This window comes from Phodopus roborovskii, unplaced genomic scaffold (assembly GCF_943737965.1).
Source record: "Phodopus roborovskii unplaced genomic scaffold, PHOROB, whole genome shotgun sequence".
NCBI lineage: Eukaryota > Metazoa > Chordata > Mammalia > Rodentia > Cricetidae > Phodopus > Phodopus roborovskii.
Window position 1 is genome coordinate 3,768,902 of NW_026126480.1, and position 20,249 is coordinate 3,789,150.

The 20,249-nt window shown below is 36.4% G+C and overlaps 1 protein-coding gene across 8 annotated transcripts in view; it reads left to right on the forward strand.

The window, feature by feature from the left end:
- Dlg2 (discs large MAGUK scaffold protein 2) overlaps positions 1-20,249 on the forward strand; it is a 1,341,778-nt gene that overhangs the window by 458,134 nt on the left and 863,395 nt on the right. The window contains exon 1 of one of the 8 annotated variants that reach the window (XM_051192236.1): positions 10,050-10,535. The exons of 6 other annotated variants lie outside the window; for them this stretch is intronic. In XM_051192236.1, coding sequence (XP_051048193.1) covers positions 10,458-10,535 — 78 coding nt within the window. In that variant the 5' untranslated portion in view covers positions 10,050-10,457. Of the gene's footprint in view, positions 1-10,049; positions 10,536-20,249 lie in introns of those variants that run through there. One more of the 8 variants, XM_051192239.1, reaches the window with a different exon arrangement.

Consider the following 20,249-nt stretch of genomic DNA (forward strand, 5'->3'; position numbering starts at 1 on the left):
TTAAAAGCTTCTTTTAAAAAATTTTACTCATGAGGAATGTTCAGCAGATACAATAAGAAAAAGAACCAAATCTCTAAGTTGTGTTAATGAAAGTTATAAATAAAATCTGAAAAACACCATAAAGTGATTGAAGAGACAGGAGAAGAAACTACAATGAAATAAGGGGCATGTCGGAGTCCTCTTTCCCTCTAGGTCTGTTAGCCACCAAGCTCAGAGGAGAAAGAGGCAGGGAAGCGACAGAAAACTTTGGCACCCCATGAACATAAATGGAGACAGCCCTCTGGGAGACAGATTTCAGTGAATCAGTTTGATTTTATTCCAGAGTATGAGGAATAAAGAGGACTAGGGAGCCTGGGGACAAACTCTAATTTGCATTAAGTGACAAAGTCCTATCGTAAGAATTAGTATGTGGCAGTAGGGTCCTCCAGAAAAGGGAAAGTAGAGAGAAAGAAGCTTTGCTGGAAAGAGTGAGCTCCATTTTTCCAAGTTATTGAGATAAGCTGCTGGACCATGGGGATGCTGTGACCTTTGACCAGTCAGCAATTTTTCCAACAGGGCCACTATATAGTAAATTTCTGTTTTTTACTTGCAAGTTTCTTTAAGTCCCTTTGACTCAATTCTCCCCCAGTTTTTGATTCCTGCCTTTTAATCTAAAGATCACTTATAAGAGTTTGCAGATTTGATATATTTAGTTAACCCATCTTTCAGTGACGAACTAAATGTTTCTCATTAGGAAACTTAACATCTACAAGACACTTCATTAGGAATGAAGAACACAATGATGGGAAGATAAACATAATCTCTACATTCCTAGCATGATTCACAAGAAAAAATTAACATATACTGAGTGGTTATTATTTTAAAAAGCTGTTGGTTGAGTAAGTCAGTAATCTGTTACCCATCAAGGAGAGCCATACAGAACATTTTTCGTTGCTATTATTTGACTTAATTTCTATGACTGTCACCCTTAAAAGCAACCCCCACTATATCCTCTCCACCACCTAGTCTCCCTAATGTCTACATCTGCCATGTTCCTCAAGATAACATTTACTAGCATGGCATAATTACAGAATAGATATATAGCCTCTCTGCCTAATTTTCTTCTAGTGCTCAAAAATGTCTAATTTTCCAATCTTCTTACCTTTTCTCATAACTTTAATAAGCTACTTCATTTCTGTAGAATTTAGTTTTCTCCATCTGCAGAAATAAGATATTGCAAGATTCAAGAGTTTCTTATGAGGATCAAAGGAGATAAGTGTATATCCTAAAGTGTGATATACTTCTGGTAATACAGGGCTAACATTTCTCATAAGTCACCAAAATGCAGATATACGTACACTTTACTCTTTATAGCTACACTATTCAATGGCTCAGTTATGGAGCAGCTGAAATGTCTATCAACATAAGAATGGATAAAGAAATTGTGGTACATATACATAATGCAATTTTATCCAGCTGTAAATAAAAAATGAAATCATGAATTTTGAGGGAACAGATCATATGTGAAGCAAAAAAAAAAAAAAAGAGAGAGAGAGAGAGAGAGAGAGAGAGAGACAGATTTAGAAAGACGATTAACTGATTCATAATATGGATTTGAAATTTACCTAATTTTACTTATGTTTATAGGTGATGAAAGAAGGAAGAAATGGTCTAAAAGAATGGGAAATGAGGAAGAGAGGATAATGGGTTATACATAGCATCAAAGTAGACCAGTGGACTATTTGAGATGGAATAAGGCAACCAGAAAAAGAGAGGAGATAAATAAGAGCAATGTATAATTATATACATATATTTGCTACACTAAACTTTCTTTCCTGTATATAAATACCCAGATAAAACTTACTATTTGCATGCCAAGTTTAACAACAAATAAACAACTGAACTCAAATTATAGCCGAGGTATTATTGTTCAGTTTTCAGTTCATTTGTGATTTCCAAATTGCATGTATAGTCTTAAGATTGTGTGTGTGTGTGTGTGTGTGTGTGTGTATGACATGAAAGTAGAATCAAAACCATCTAAAGGAACAAAGAGAATTTGTAGGAGAGAGAAAATATGAAGGTAAAGTAGGAAGATGCTTAAGTTATAATATATTTCTTTACGGGATAATTTAAATTATGTGTGTGTGTGTGTGTGTGTGTGTGTGTATCATATACCACATAAATCAACAATTCAAAATGTAAGCAGTAAAAAAGCTGGTCAAATGAAATATTTTAAACTAAATAAACTCTAACAAGGGTAGTAAATAAATATATCCCAATAGGATAATGCTAAATAAAGTAAGAGGTATGGATGTCCTGAACTTACCTTGTTATTTAATATGTCTTTAAGTAAAGATCCCCTCAATTCATGTGAAGACACCTAATGATATCCTCACCTCTGCTTCTCATCAGCCTTCAAGTATATGTCACTGTGAAGTAATATATTTCTTACAAACTTTGTGTATCATTTACCTGGAGAGGGTGCGATTAATATCCAGCATATTTTCAATAACACTGTCTATAGTTGACATTTTCACTGATGATTTCAATAGCTGCTGTTTCTGTTTTATGTAGGTGGCTGGATGGAAAATTAAGTGAGTTGTATGGTTTTGTTAGCATTTTTAAGAAAATGAAATAATTTATTTACTTATGAATAGGTTTATTTATTTATTTATTTTCAGACTATTCCAGTTCTCATAGAAGTTTGTAGGCCAATTCTAAACAATGCTGATATCTTACAAAATTGTGCTTATCAAAGCACTTTGAACCAGTCTAGTGACCATCCCTTATGTTCTGCGGATTATTCTGAGGGAAAATATGAGTGAAGGATAATAATGAATGCTGCAATTGTGTATGTAGAGTGTCTTTCTTTAGCCTTTCAGAAGTATCATCTAATTATAATGTTATATTCCACATGCTCAGTTTCTTATGACATTATTATTCTGTTATTCATAAACTATATACGAAGTTCCTACTATGTGCAAACAACTATGTAGACTTCTAAAGGTGTGGAGAACAAGTATAATGTGATGACAGTAGATTACAGCTCAATTTAAGTGATTCATTACTGTATAATGGTAACTTTAGGAGTCTTAGACTATATGATATGAAATATCTCACATTACAATAAAGTATATTACTTTAAAACAAACAAGCCATGCATACTTGTTAAACATGAAAGTTTCTTGTATATATTAAGTTTGTAACAGTTTTGGAGGGTGTTAGTCATGCTACCATGATTTATTTGTATTTATACATAGAGAATGTTGTAACTGAGAGATCTTGATTTAACTGTGATATCCCCAGGGGTACATGGGGTCTGTAAAGAGCCCTGCAATAAGAATGATGGCTTCTGATGCCTTTGAAAGCCAGATACTTGACCTTAGGTTTGCTTAAAGACTGAAATAGAAAACTGAAAAGATTCTGTTGAGGGAAAATGATTCTAAAAAATTTCATTCAACAACTCCAGAATACATCAAAGAAGTCAGGCTTCTATTATTTGTTTAAAGAAAATAGATAGATAGATAGATAGATAGATAGATAGATAGATAGATAGATAGATAATAGTAAAAGACCTTATTTGTGCAGAGAACAGCTGCCAGGTGAAACTATTTGTAGACTAGTTAAATCTCAGGGTAGCTATCAAAGAGATGTGCACATTTCTTCCAATACAACAGCCACATGACGAACATCATGGGAAATTTCAAGAAGAAAGACCAGCCTAAAATAGAGTTCTGAGTGAGAATGTGTGGATGTGTGGAAATGAACTAAAAATATGAAAATACAGGAATATGCACCTAAGATAATTAGGAAACAAAAAGACAACAAAGTGTGTTTTAAATTAAAATTTCAATAGGCAGCAGAATAAAAATATTAATGCAATAACAGCTTTAAAAAATAAGTAGAGTATCTAAAATGTGTACATACTAATTCATTAAAAATAAACACAATTACTAGGTGGTGGTGTCATTATTTCAGTGCTCAAGAAGTAGAGAGAGAAGTTAAATTAAAGGCCAGCCCCAATTATACAGAAACTTTAAATCCATATTGCATTTGTATGACACAAATGTCCATATATAGTATGACCAACCAAACACCAAATAAAAAAAAACTCATCAACAAAAATCAGCCCCAAAATACCACTTTTTAAAAAGCCTAATACAGGTATTAATGCAAGGTAAAAAGAAAAGTACAAAATAGAAACACAAATTTGGCAGTATATGTACCAAAGTAGTAATCAGGATATAATGTAGAAGAAAAATGGGAGTTATAGTAAGCCATTGGACAGAATGGAAGAATGTGAGTTTTAGGTAAAGTGAGTAATAAAAATGAGATAAAATATATTCAAGTAGAGCAACAACTGAGTCTTTAAAAAAACATTAGTCAGGGGCTCAGTGAATGGCTCGGGACCTGCATGGCACTTGTACAAGTATGAAGATCTGAACTGAAGATCTAAAGAGCTAAGTTCTTATTCCCAGTTCCCACATAAAAGCAGAGCAATGTGGAGGCCAGTCTATAATCCCTGTACTTAGGAGTGACATGGAGACAGGAGCTTCTCTGGAACAAACTATCTGCCTAGATTAGCCATATCAGCTACTCAAGTTCACATGAGACACCCTGCTGCAATATATAAGGTGAAGGATGATTAAGGAAGATACCCATTGCCAAACTCCAGCTTCCAGGTACATAAATACCTGCAGGCACTTAGGCCACCCATACCCATGAGAATGCACATATATGCATGCTATCATACACACATACATTTCCAAAAAGTCTGATTAAAGGACAATCATGTGTTCAAAGCAGATATTTTACAAGAATAAAAATGTTGCATGAATTATAAAAGGGTATTTCTTGCAGCTCAGTAGACTGGTAGCTTCACATCATAAAAATTAATAGCATAAGAAATTGTGGCAAAAATGCATTCAGAATGCTAAGGAAAATTGATGGTAAATGTGACAATCACTACCTTTACTATTATTCAAGTATAAGGTAAACATAGACAGTGTAGGCAAATACTAAAAGACTGTTTAATTATCATGGAAATTTGATTCTGAAAGACTATTAAAATATGAACATGTATAAGAAAAGTTTTAAGTTAGATGGAAGGATGGAAATGGTGAAATAAAGAGAAAATCAATAGCTTGTCAAACTGGTTATAAGAAAAGTTTGATAGTAAAAGTTTCTTGCTGGAGATATTGAGAGCATAAATGACTGATTTGATAATGGATGAAGCTACAATGTCAAGACAGAGTAAAGCCTCTTACTATGATAACACAGGAGGTTGGGCTACTATAGAAGTGTTCAGATATACAGTGAATGAGCTATTGAGCTCAACATAGTTTAGTGTTTACTAATAAATATAGTTAATGTGATATTGTACAAACAAAAATAGATCAGTATAAAAGGTCCCAGAACCTAATTACATACACATATATGATCTAGACATGTGACATCGGGCTATGACATGATGATGAGGACAAGGAACAGTATTATTAAATATCACATAAATAAATAAATAAATTTGGCTGTTCATATAGAGGAGACATGAATTGTTATTGTTTGCTAACTTGAAAAAATGAACATGAAGGTACTTTAGAAAAGCACAAGTTTACATTATCTACAAGAAAATGGAAAATATACATGAAGGCTCTGGATGGTAAAGCATGAAGTATATTATAGGATAAGAGCAGCAAATATATTTATAGACTGAGATACACAGAGAACTAATTGCCAGAATATTAAATTCTTCCATAAACCAATAGGAATGTAACTCTATTTTAAAGTAGGCAAAGACTGTGAGTAGAAGGAAGCTCAGATAGCCAATAGACATGTAAAGTTCCAAGTTTCACCAGTAGGAACAGATATACATCAAGGACTGAGCATAAAGCTCACTGGTTGAGCCCTTAGCTAGAATCCATGAAACCCTAGTTTGGAGCCCCCACTACACATACATACATACATACATACATACATACACACACAGCACACTATAGCAAGGCTACTAATTAAAAGCATGTTTGAATCATGCCTGGTTATAATGTCATCTAAACTACACAACTCATAAAATAATAATGAATATAAGAGAGCACTTTTTAGTGAGCTAAAATAAAAGATGAATAAAGTCTATTATCACCAGCTATATTTTGAAGTATCTAGAAAAGTGCTCTGTGCTTAAAGAGATGGTGTAGAAATGTTGGAGAATTAGTTTTATATGAAGTAGAGTACAGTTTGGTGAGGAGACTGACCCATTTTAGAATAAGATTTCTGTATAAAATATTTTAAAAATGATGCCAAAATATGAAGATGTTCTAAATCTATGAAGTAGATTGGTAGAATATATATATATATATATATACCAAACATCATAGGAATATTTCTGATGATTTTGAGAACTTAAAAATAAATTTTAGCCCACTTATAGCCAGTCAATGGAATTATTATTTGAATAACTCAAATTTTTAAAATATTTGTCCATAACTGATTGTGCCTTTGACTTCTGTGACTGGGTCAGTTGGTCCACATTGACACTGAGGTACATGCAAGTTCAGACTATAGAACTAAACATGGAGGAAGTCTTAGATCTTTTTTTTTCAAAATTTACATCAATATTAATTTCTGTTTTTCCATTGCTAGTTTCTCGTACTAGGTTTATGTCATATAGAAAATGAGAAACACCTATTTTTCTCCTGTAGTCTCTAAGTCACTAATACAAATTTAACATAGCATCATTCTATTTGAAATTTATTTCTTTATATGTTGATGTTACCAACTGCATAATGCTTCATGAGAGGAGCAATTGCATTTTATTAGGCAGTGCCTAGCATTTGGTATGTAGTATGTACTCAGCACTCAGCACTCAATCACTCACTTTTGTAATTGCACAAATAATAATGTGCACTGGTTCTTATAACATTTATATTATTTACCTCAATAAAAAGTACATAGATCAAAATATGATTTTTCCTCCTCTTCTCTCTACTCCATGCAGAGGAAACATATCAAAATCTTGGCAATTCTGTGAGTTGAAGATAAATATGTTTACTGCCTATTACTTCCAAATTATACCATATATATTCTATACTTGCTGTTTACTACTTGACTAAAGTCAAGTGCTAGCCATAAGCTATCATATACTCGTATGGAATGTGTATAGCACCAAGCAAAAATATGTATAGGAGTCTCACTTTTTCATTCATTCACTTGCACTTTCAGATGCCTTTTCTTCAGTTAAAGGTGAATCTAGTTTATACTAATTTCTAAATATTAGTTTCTTATTCTGCTTTTAAAATAAATATTTAATGTCTACATAACATTTTTTAAATGTCACTAATATTCCAGGCAGAAAATTGTAATTGTGGAATACCTAATGGCTTGACTTAAGCATTTTATTGACCTTGGGTGGGTATTCAGATGGATCACACAGGTGTGTGTGTGTGTGTGTGTGTGTGTGTGTGTGTGTGTGTGTTGAGGTATGAACCCAACATAGCTTAAACAAATTAATGCTGTGTCTCTAACTCAACTGTACTGGTAGGGTTCTGCCATGTTATAGATATTAAAGATGAAAATTTGAAGGCAAGGGTCTGTCCAGGTGGTAATCATATACAGATGGAAAGTGTCAGAACTATCTGTCTTCCTAACATAACAGTGCAGTAATTTATTTATCTCAATCAGCAGAGCAGTGGTTAGAGACAATTAGGATTAACTGTAGGCAGCTGCCATCCTGTTTGTATGAGATGTATTTGCTCCTGGAGAGCACAGGGAAGACGGTTATATAAATACAGTAGTGAATGTATTCAATTGACATTATATTCATATCGCAACTGAAAACTTACAATATCCAAATGATATTCAGTCTTCCTAATTTTCCTATACTGTTGTAGACACATTTAAAAATAAATTTATACCATCTGCATTTTGATGAATACTTGTATAACGCAAGTATGCATCCTGACAACTAGTGCCTTCCTCTATATTTGCATTCTGTACCTCCAACTGTCTATTTAACAAACACTAATTACTGTGAGGTTTTCAGCTAAATCTTTGGTGGTAAGCAGCATTTATCTTCTGAAGGATTCCATTCTGGAAAAGTGAATATAGCCCTCAAACCAAATGTGTGGAGAAGGTTATTAGAGGCAGCCAACAGCACTATCAGTAAATAAAATGAATGAAATACTAAAAGATCTTGTCCTCCTGTTTCCATGATTAAAGAAAATTCAAATTTATAGGAAAAAAATTCATAAATGATTGTAAAATCTGTTAGTCCCCTCAGAATAAATGAACATTCCTTTTCTTACCTCATGGCATCTATCAGTGGCTTGAAATTTAGTACCTTGTCTAATTCCCCAACAACTGATTCCATCTTAAAATGTTACAAAACAATATTCTACTCATCAATTTAAGGTGGACATTCTCCTCATAGCTTTTCATATCATGTGCTTTATTCTCTTACTGAATACTAATTTTAACTACAACATGGCTTGAATAAACTTACATGCAGAAATAATGAACCCCTTTTGCATCACAGCCACACCGGGTAAGCTGTAATCCTGTGGAGAAGCCCTTTGAAACCTAAGCAGGTGCTATCATGCATTGATTTGTTGACTTCCCTGGTACTTTTCATCCAAGGAGTACAGGGTGTAATGTGGAGAACTTTATACAGGGGTTGCCCAAGAGTGTTAAAAGGAAATGAAAGGAAAACAGTGCTTGTAGGAAGCAAGAGCACAGAGCAAAAGAAATAGCTATTGGCAGAACCAACCCTGGGTAATACTAGGCATGCCAAAGAAGGTTAAAGAAGCCAGGCTACCCTGAGGGGCCCATAGTTGGGTTTTTAGAGTACTAAATCATTTCTCCACAGCAATAGATTGTTCCATTAAACTCTCATATATAAAGACCCACAATTAGAATCATAGCACAGAACTTGGCATTAAGAACCATCTATCCCGTTTACTTGATGTATAGATGAGCCAGAGAGAACAAATAGAAACAAAAGTCATAAATGAGATTATGCATCTATTTCTTCAATAGCCATGTGGAGGATGTTCCAGGCACACAGTCCTCTATACTGCCTAGGTCCATCTCCAGTTGCTTCAAAGGTATCCAACACTCAACAATGTACTTTCTCAATTGACAGCGATTCCAACCCTTTTGAGGAACAGACCTCAGCCACCTCATACAAACCTACTGCTGACAGTATCTTTGTTGAGAGAAGGGAATTCTCTTCCAGGTGATTGCTGTTGTGCTGACCTTCTTTGACTCATGTGTGCTTACAATGCCCCTCTGCCAAGTCAGCTAGGAAATGCTTCATAGACGGGAAGATGTGTATGCGTCTGTGGGTAATCCTTTAGTATAATTGGCAACAGGCTTAAGCCTTATCTTTCACTGGGGGAAACACTCTTAAAATTGACTTTACCCTAAAAGTACCTGGAACAATAGTTTAAACTCTAATAAGATAATTGAAGTTGGAAACCCCTTCTGTAAGAATCAAATGGGAAATTTCTTCTAAGAAATATGGTTTAGGAGCTGCCATTAACCTGCCTTTGCCCAGATGATATCAAGGTGGCAATTGTCCCTTTAAAACAGGATGTCACTGCAACAAAAGCTGGGGGGGGGTGCTAGTTTCAAGGCAGCATTAAGTTACTTTCAACACTCCAGTTTCCATACTAAAAATATGTAAAACCAATGACTTGGAAACCAAGGGCCTTCACTGGGCCATTTGGGATGACACATCAATCTAATAACTTTGTTCTTTGTCCTGGATCAGTCTCCTAAGAAGTAAACTTCCTTTATTGCAAGTTGTGGACAAAGATGTAACTTTGCTTGGCCCAGATGAGTTGAAAATGGGGAAGCAAGTGATGCTTTATTTAGTCATCTCAGAAGTCATCTTGGATGACCTGATTGGGGTTTGGGCTCCAGTGACACCTGTTTGTTCTCCATGGTCAAAGCCATAGTGCCCTGCCTCTTCCCTGGTGGCCAGCCACTCTGGCATTGTCTGATACACCTGTGAGACTATGAATGTCTCTGGGTGGCCACTGCCGTCTGCACCTATTGTAAAGACAGAGGGAAGCCAAACAGCCAAGCGAGGCATGCAGTTGGAGTGAGAGCTGGAGGTGTGCTGCCTCTGTGGAGTCAACTGCGGCTTCTCTTCCGTCTCACACGCATGGAGTTTGGAGCTGAAGAACCAGAACCGCAGCCCCACACTTAGCCAAGTGGATCTGTGTGATCAGGCTCTGAAGGCTGCTTCGCCTCTCCCGGACCTCCTGCTGGCAGGATGTAAATATACCTGCAGACCGGCCAAACAGGATTGCCTTTCCCCCAACCCCTCCTCCTCCCACCCTCTTCCCTGGCTAACCAGCATGAGAGGATCGGAGAAAGCAACAGCCCGCAAGTGACAGCTCCAGCCGGATTCCGCTCGGCTCAGCCTCCGTGGGAAGTTGATTGTGCAGAGGCTTTCATTGTTAATCTCCGTTGGCATCGCTATGTTTGCCTCGATCTGGTATGCCAAGAAGCTGGGTCGCAGGTTCGTGCACAATGCCAGGAAGGCGAAATCAGAGAAGGTATGGAATGAGTGGGGAGGAAGATAGCCTTAAGGATGTGCCAAGTGTCTGCTCTGGGCTCTTGGTCTGAATACAGACGCAGCCTTAATTCGCTGGATGTGAGAACCTGCCTCACACTGGGAATGTGGTCCATGGCACTTAGGAAGGGGCAACTCTTAGAGCCTAGTCCAGGAGGGAGGGGAGCACTCAAGGTTGATCAGGATCACTGGCTATTCAAACTGTTTGCTGAAAGCAGGGATTGAGAGGGTCTCCACAGAGTCAAGCCTTCCCTGGCATTGCATCGGATGCAGGCACCGGAGCAGCTGCAGTCTGTGCTTGTTGGGGGAGCTCACTAGTAAACTTGTTGCTGTACTGCATTATTTTTATTGCTGTGATCTTTGGTTCCATGGAAGCATTACAAATACCCGTGTCTTTCTATAGCACATGTGTTCTAGCCTGTGTCCTGGGAGACTTAAAGTAACACTCACCAGACCTCACAGGAGTGCTTGATATTGTTCCCACTGAACAAAAATCTTCATTACTAAAGTGTTTGCGATGAGCATGATTTCTGTGTTCAATGGTCTCTGTTTAGCAAATGGCTTTTGTGTCCTTCGAATTATGCAGGATGAGTTTCCAGAGAATCTCTGTACAGATTGACCCCCTTAGTTTTGTTTCTCTAAGAAATTGAGATGGCCTCTAAGTCCCAAGATACATTACAAACCTGAACATAACAGAAGATATTGGTTTACATCTTGAATTTTTCCAATGCTCTCCAGCTCACTGGCCAAAAACTGTCACATTTTGGAAATCAGTATCCAATTTGGTAGGCGCTGGGGAAACTTCCACCAAACCTAAAGGAATCTCATGAAAATGCACATTGTCTATATTACTCTGAAGCTGTTATTTTTAGCCTAGATCTTTTTACCTTTCATACATTACTGAGACTGACTCAGAATGACTCTCTGGATCTGTGGTACTATTCTTCATCTCAACTAAAAAGATGCCATTGCTATATTTTGTTTGTTCTGTCAGAGTAGGGATGTTGATAGAACACAAGTACCCAAGATAAACCAAAATAAGATTGCAATGTGAAAACAGAAAATATCTTTTCTCTTTAGGGCTGTAGCCTTTACTAGTGTCAGGATCCAAACACTGTCACATGATACCCAGCTTGTTCTTCATTGACCCTTTTGATGGAGGAGTGCCTGGGAAGGTTTAGGGTAACATAGGCCCCTTCCACATTTTATATGTCATAAACTGCAAAGTTACCATGTTCCCATACATTTGATTGGGGGCCTTATTTATGTGCTTCTCAAGTAATTTTTAAGGAAAGAGACTTACAGGAAGTAAAAGGACCTACTTAGAATTCTATTAGAGCACTTTTTTTGTGTGTGTTTGTTTCTTTCCATGAAAATTATAGGCTATATGGATAACAAGACTCTGAAAGGCACTGGGGGGGGGGGATTATGCCTTTTGGCAAATTAGTATGCAAAGAAAAGTTGAGTCTTCCAGTGCTATTTAATTCAGGTTCAGACCTGAATGTGGGGACTAGCAGCTGTGTTCGAAGGACTTGAAAGGCTGTTAATTTGACAAAGTGACATGGGCTCTGCTTTTTCAGTGTGCAAAGGAGGTAGCAAGGAAATCTCAGAATGTCCTCTTCATTTCCAGGCTGGATAATGCCTGAAATAGGCAAGAAGATATGTAGAGTGAGGCTAAGGGTTCTCATTCTTTGTCTTACTGGGGGTGTAAAATGCATTCCCATCAGGGAATCAGCATCAGCTAAAGTTCTGCTCTCAGAGTAGCAAAGACCAAACCAAACAAAACAGATTCACTCTAGTGCCCTGTGTGAGCCCACAGAGCTGGAAGGAGCTCATTTTGAACACTAAGTGCTGATGTCTCATAGATGCTTCATTGTATTTTCAGAGTTCCTAGAATAAATTAAAAGATAAGCCACATAAGAAAAATGTAGCCATTCAGTCAATGCCTGGTGATTGGTAATAGTTTATTGTGAACAATTTTAGAAAACAACATTTTAAAACAAATGATTATGAATTAATATTTTCAACTAGAATTCAGTAACATACCTCAAGAATGTTTGTTACTGCAGCAATTCAGGGGATAAAACTATATTATGAAAGTAGTTATCATTTTACTATACTTTATGAAGTTTTTCCCCTCCCCCTATTAAATAAGCCAATCTACACTAACCATAGTCTTTCCATCCTATTTTATCATTCACATTTGATCTGGAAAGTATGTTTCTCAAAGCTAGGATTAATTGAAGAACTATTTAGTAATATAAAAGCCTAAATGGTATCCTAAATACACAGTATGCCTTTATTTTTGGTTGTTTAATCTATTGTTTGACTACAGTTAAATTCTAGTACAATTCACTAGCATTGTATAATAGATGCCATAATAAGGTTACCATGATAGTAATCTTATCAATAACCTCTGTCTGCATACTACCCATCAATGAGCTGTTTTATATGTAAGACTTAATTTGATCTTCATATCCTATATGATATGCTATTTTTCTAGAATTCTTGAGAAAAGATTAGCTAGCACAAGGGCACAACATTAGTAGTAACTATCAGTGCTGGAATTTGAACTCAAATCATCCTAAGCTATTTCAAAACTATACCTTTGTCTCTAAGCTATTTCAAAACTATACCTTTGTCTCTCTTGTACTATCTACTACTTTTACAGTTACCCAGGGTGTCCTAATATGGTCTTGTGTAGATTAGTAAAGCATTGCTTTATTATCTTGTCCTTGTTTTTTGTATTAGAATTCCCAAATTCATGAAGTTCCAAAAATCAAAGTTTGGGACTTTTGCAACTCAATTGCCTCGCTTCACATAAAGTGATACCTACATCATATTAAATAGATACTTGCCTTTTCTATTAATGATTTTTTACTTTGTTCCCTCTAGTTGGATAAATGCAGCTAGGTGTTTCTTATCAGCTATTATTCTCAGTAAATAGCTTGTAATTGTCAAATCTTAATAAGCTAAACATTGATGTTTGTACTCATTGATCTTCTTTATAGAATCCAAAAACATCTTTCATCAAAAAGGACTTAAATTTTAGCCAGTTATAACTATGCTTCCCTTAAAGAGTGGGTCGAAGATGTTAGCTAATTCGCATTGCTATTTTCTTCAAAAAACGAGGGCTCTTTGTATTCTTTCATTGAAAAGATGGTTGCTCAGGCCAGCAAATTCTGAGAACAAAATTATCCTAAAAGTGGTAATGTGCACTCAGATTGCTTGATCACAACATAGCATTGCCATTCAAATAATTATAGCCTCTCGTCTGAGATCCTTTGTAATTAGTTGAGAAGTTGGTGTTTCTCTTTTGTACATGTTGTGACATTTCACCTTAAATGTCTTAATTTAGACCATTTCCAGATTGCTTTACTCTAAAAGGCTAGATGATACATTTAAGATACTTTGAAAATGCAATTTCAGACCACACAAAACTGCCAGAATCCTGAGGTACTTAAAGTTGTGAACCTTCCCTCAACTGTTTTTAATTTGGTTTTTATGCTTTTTTACTCCTTTAAGGAGAAATATTGAAAAGTGCCTACATGGGGACTTAGGAGAGACTAGTGTCAACATTCTTTACCTAATAAAATTGACCACTGATAAACAAAGCATTGTGAGATAGCCTACCAGTGATAGATAATGGAGTCTGCACTCACTTTTCCTAACATTAGGCCGTATTCACCCTTGAGAATTTTCCCAAGAGTTAACACACTAACAAGCCCTTTCTTCCTATCTAAATGCAGCACATTAATTCAGCATAAACTGGAGTAAAGGACAACCAAGAGATGAGCTTGTCAGCAATGTGGCCAAAGAGAAAGCTTATGACCTTGGTGATCCTGGCAAAATAGAAAGAGCACTGGGGACAACAGAAGTCTTGTTGTTTGGCATCCAGCCTGTAGCCAAACATTTGTCTTATGCAACATCAGTGTTCTTATCTGTCAAATGGAACTGTCACCTCCACTTTTTAGGTATGGTGACCATAGAAGTTTTCAGAATGAAAGGGGAAATCCTTTCCTATCTAACCATCATACCCTGCTCCCCTTCTATCAGCATCTAAATGGAGAATAATAACATCTAAGCAAATTCTCAATTGCACTATGTTTTCTGTTAGATTCAAAGATTTGGCTTGACCTGTTCCACTAGGTATTTGACCATATCTTAGCCCTGACCTTAATTATTTCTAAAATCCTGAAGGGATATCATCTTTAACAGGAAACTATGTGATCTCATGAGCTCAGAATGGATCTCCTGACATCATTGGTTATAATCATCTTTGTGTTTCTGTAATTCTCATCAGATTATTTAAAATAGGGGTCTTTATAGCTTTGTTCACCTGATCTGTAGAGCCTAAAGGAATGCTCACCTAGGACTGCTTTTCCTAGTGTATTTCTTAGCCTCTAAATTGTCACCATTTGTAAGAAGAATCATTATTGCACAGAGACAAAAAGGACAGTGAGTAGATTTGTGATGTAATAGTGCCTGTAAAATGTGTCTTCATTTCAGAACTGTTAAAATGTGACAAAGACTCTGAATGGAGTATGGCATAATGCTGAAGGGACGAATGCATTTGCTTTAAGGATGAAACAAGTAAATAAAAATAAACCACTGAAAGATAGCACTTTTATCCTAATTACTTTCCTTTCTTTGACAATAATGATGACAGTTTGCTTAGGGAAGTATAATAGTTAATATTGAAACATATCTTACATATTTTTCAGTACAGATAGAACTCATTTGGCTTCATGGATCTTTTTCTGTATTTAGTAAGGTAAATGAAGAAGCAAAATGCAGATGAATGCTATAGAGGTGATAAATAAAAAGCCAAATCATAATAGGGCCATGCAGATCAGGGAAATGAATTTCAGACTCTCTAACTCTGTGGTGTGTGTGTGTGTGTGTGTGTGTGTATGTATGTATGTATGTGTGTGTGTGTGTGTTTTTTTTTACATAACATATGCAACAATGGCTAGCACTTACTGGTTTCATGCTATAGAACTTAATTAGATAGGCAATCCTGTGTAGATCCATATACTCTGAATTAAATATGTATTGCATGTCCTACATGTATGTGATGAATATCCAACACTTAGATGACATCTTTGTTTTCCCTATCCAAAAAAAATACATTTTGAATACTGATTTTAAATGTACTACCTGAATTTGTTTGAGCATTAAGAGATATATCCTGATGTGGATGATTCACAAGTCTTGTGTGCATGATTCTTCCTTGCTTATGCTGTCTAATGATAGTTACAAGAGTGGTCTGACCTGGAGAAAGGAAGAGACTGTGGTCCTCTCTCAAGTCTGTTTCCTGGAACCTTCTGAGTCTCTGATCTCCAGGCATGAGTAATAGTATGACTCAGCACCAGTGACAGCCAAGTTGTGGTGGCCAGGAAGACAGGTGTTTGTCCCTGCTGAGAGAAGCCCTGCAGGTTGTGTCTGCCACCTCACTAGGAAGGGGAGCAGCTGTACCTGTTCTAAGTCCCTCAACTGCTGCCCATTCTAGTATTTATAAGGCATAGCTCTTATGGGACCAAGAAAGAAAGACAGGCAGAAAGAAAGAGAGCTAGAGAAAGGGTCACACAACCCCTGAGAAACTCTTAATAATTGGTTAATGCCCTTTGAGCAGTTTACTCAAGCACTAGGATATATATTTTACAACCCTTTATTTTATTTAGTTCTCACTTCCATTTCCTGAGTTGATTTTATCATCAGCTAAAGAAACTGTACCAGATCATAACTGGTAAAGGTCGATTTCAGTGTCAGATATTACTGACTATAAAGCCTGTGACGATAACCACATAGATTTTATGCTCTGCTGTCCATCTTTCTTGGGAAAGTCAGGCTGCTGTGTAGTCTCTAAATGATACCTGACTTCTCACTACAGGTTCTTCAGAGATATGATAGCCAGGTAGACTCACTTGAGTCTAGTTTATAGCAATTTGTTTGCAAAAATGTTTATTTCCCCACATTTGCATTAGAGAAGTCTTCCTGTGCAACGTGATGCTTTATTAAGTGATGAGATGAAAGCAGTTCCTTATCCACTAAGATTACTTACCCATACTGTTCGGTAAAAATGAATGATATTCCACTTTATATTTGTATGTGTGGCTTTATTAGGAAAGTTTTCTCACTTTAAATAATACCTTGTTGTACTCACTAACTTTTCCTGTGTTACATAATTTCATTTCCTGAAAATCATCACTAAATCTTGAATTACTTTGTCATGTTTGCCGACATTTGGCATCTAGAATTTCCTGAGTGAATTATGCATGAACCAGAGGTTAGTATGCCTGGATGTTGACTGGTTATGTTCTCTACTGCCTATGGCTCCTTGTCTAATCTCTCTTGGCTTGAGTACTTTATCTGCAACTAGGTTTCTTCACACTTAACATTCTTAGACATGTATTTGATATAAAACCCAAGAATACTCAAAGGAAAACTTTGGACTCATATACACTGGTATACCTATCACTTAGCACAAAGTCTTGTGTTGGGAAAAACAAGTCAAATGAGTGTATACAAAGGACATGGAACATCCTTTACTATTCTTTAAAGACAATAACGAGACTGTATCAGTCTTCAAAGCAAGAGCAAGATGAGAGAACTGAGCTTTTTTTTTCTTACTTGCTATCTCTTTTCTTTGAAGATAGAGAATACAAGGCTGTTGGCAGCTTCATGTTTGAAGGACAAGCTCTCCATGTTTCTCACTCTTCATGCCACTGATGACCAGAATCAGAAGGACAGCAGCTAGTAGATCAGAATACTTTTCAACTACTAACAATGATATGTCAAACTTTATAATTTCAGTTTTGTTCCACATGTCTCAAGACACAGGCTTTTATGTGGGCAAGAAAAAGCATGTTCTGCTTTTTCTTTCTACTTTCCAAACCTGTAAGTTCTAATTATTAAAAAATGTCTTATTCTAGTAGATATAGACTGAATTATGCCCCCTGCACATCCATACTTCGAAGTCCTTGTTCTAGTGTGACTATGTTTGAAAATATCTCTTTTTGGAACTAATTACAATTAAATTATGTTACAATGGTAGCAACCCATCTGTAGGATTGGTTACCTTCTAAAAAGAGAGAGAATTATATTCCTTCCCCTGGCCCTCAGTACCTACTCACATTCTTGTTCAATTGGCTCAATGTAACCCAGAAAGATTCCAAATGAAGAAAGGGGGGGTCCCCAAGAACCTAAATGTTGCTGGAACTCTGACTTCAAAACAGTGCAAACTTAATTTCTATTGTTTAAGTTACTGAATCTATGATCCTCTATTTTGACTGCACAAAAAATCTGAACCACAGACTTCTACCATGATGGCCACATATGGTGATATTTAATAAAGAGTAGTTTTTTTTTCTGGTGCCAAAATTTGGTATCATCATTAAGGATAAGAAGGTAGCTAGTTGAATGAGTGTTTCTTTGAATCCAGTATAAGTAAGTTCTGGAAAACACAAAGCCTCAACAGCATGAGTCTCATGTGATCCTTTGGAGAAACAAGGGAAGAATATTAAAAACAAGATGTAAAAGGGAAAAAGAGGGCATGGATAGTGAGGGAAATGGGTGGCTGCCTTTGGACAATGAGGTTATCTGTCTAGCTCTTGTCAAACACACAGAGCAAGAGAATGAATGTTAAATATTCATCCAGCAAATTTGACAAACTTTTAAAAAGCACTCATTAAATCTTGCTTTTTCTTCCCATTCCTACTTGTTACTATACAACCCTGTTAGTAAGTTTCCCATCTGTCTTTGTTTCTTTTCCTGTTGCTTGGAAAAAAAGTACCTTGGTTAAAACAACTCAAGGGAAAAGGGAATTTATTTCTCTTTATAGTTGAAGGGTGCAGTCCCTCACAGTGAGGAAGTCGGAATGTTGTAAGCTTGAAGCCACTAGTCACATCACAACCACAATCAGGAATGAAAGTGGAGAAAGAATTCTGCTGCTTGGTACCCTTTGCCTACTTATATAATGCAGAATGCTAGACAGGAATAGTGTCACCCAAGGTGGGTAGGCATTCAGGAATGCCCAGTGACCCATTTCCCACATAATTCTAGATTCTGTAAAGTTGACGATAGTAACTACAACATAATCTATGTGAGAACATACTTGAAAAATATCAACTAAAATGAAGAAAACTTATTTGGGCTTACTATTTCAAAGGCTTCAACTAATGGTCACTAACATCCATTGTTTTGGGTTTTACCACTATAAGGCAGAACATCATGGAAGAAGGCATTGTAAAGAAAAGTTCTTTGCAGTGTGGCCAAGAATGGGGTAGAGGCAGAGACAGAAACAGCGGTCATAACAACCAACCCACCCTTTAAAGGTAACCCTCTACTAATCTATTTCCTCCAGCTAGCCCCCAACTCCTACAGTTTCAACAGCTACCCCACAGTACATCCATCAATAGAGCAGTCTTTTGATGAAATGATAGCCCTCAGGATCGAGTCACATCCTTAAACCTCCATAAGTGAACACTCCTGCACCAGGGACCAAGCCTTCAACACTGAGATTTTTGAATGACACTTCTAAGTTACAATAAAGTCACTCCAAAGTGTAAGCATAATTAATTGCTCATAATTGAGCATGGGAAACAGCTTCTGCTATGAAAAGGAATTGAGACTTTTCACTAGGATCTGCAAGAAGAGGGGACAGAATGAGAGCTGTCAGAATCAGGAGGCCATATAAAGGAGTTGATTCTTTTTCAACATTGTAAAGGTATATCATTTGATAGGAGAGAGATTGATGATTCCTTAGCATGGGAAGAAGGAAAACTAGTTTTCTATGGGAGCAAATAGGTGTTCAGTCCTGGGATCTAGGAGTTGAGGGAACGATGCTTGAGAAGGTATAAGAACAGGGTTTTGGTGTTTTTTGTTTTTTTTTTTTATGTTTTTTTGTTTTGTTTTGTTTTGTTTTATTAATTACTCCTTCATGTTTGAGAACCATTTTAACATCTTCTAAATTTACACCTTTTGTCACCTGTATTGCCTCCTGACCTTCACCCATTCTTTGAATTCTTTTTTCTTTCTGTTCTTTGTTTGTTTTTATTTTGTTTTGTTTTGGTTTGTTTTTTCCAGACAGGGTTTTTCTGTATAATTTTGGAGACTGCCCTGGACCTACTCTGTGGACCAGACTGATCTTGAATTCCTGTTTTTACTCACTCAAAAACAATATGGCAGTTAAAGACTTTAGACCCATATGCAAATCTCACCGCACAGTTACAGGATCCTGAGCTCATTCATTAGTGCTGCTCTCCTGAGTTACAAATAATTACAACTATCTTTGTGTTGGGTTTTTATCCTACTTAAACATGCATGTAAACATGTAGTCTAGTATAAAACCATTAACATTTCCCTCCTTCTCCCAGCTTTCCTATATTTTCTCCTTTCCATTTCAATACCCAACCTAGTTCTATAAAGTGAACTTATTCATTAATGATGCCTCTTTCTCTACTACACCCTTGGGTTTCATAATGGACTTGCTTTCCCATCCTGATTTTATAGAATGAAGAGGTGTGTAATTATATTCCTGCTACTAAAAGGAGGAAAGTGAGTAGAACATTTTTCTTTAAAAAGTGAAATTGTTACTATACTGTGGGGAAGTTTGGGTCTTTGATTCCATATATATTGTTACAAACTGCCAAACATTCCCTTATCCTCCTTAATCTGTCCAAGTGTGTAAAAACAT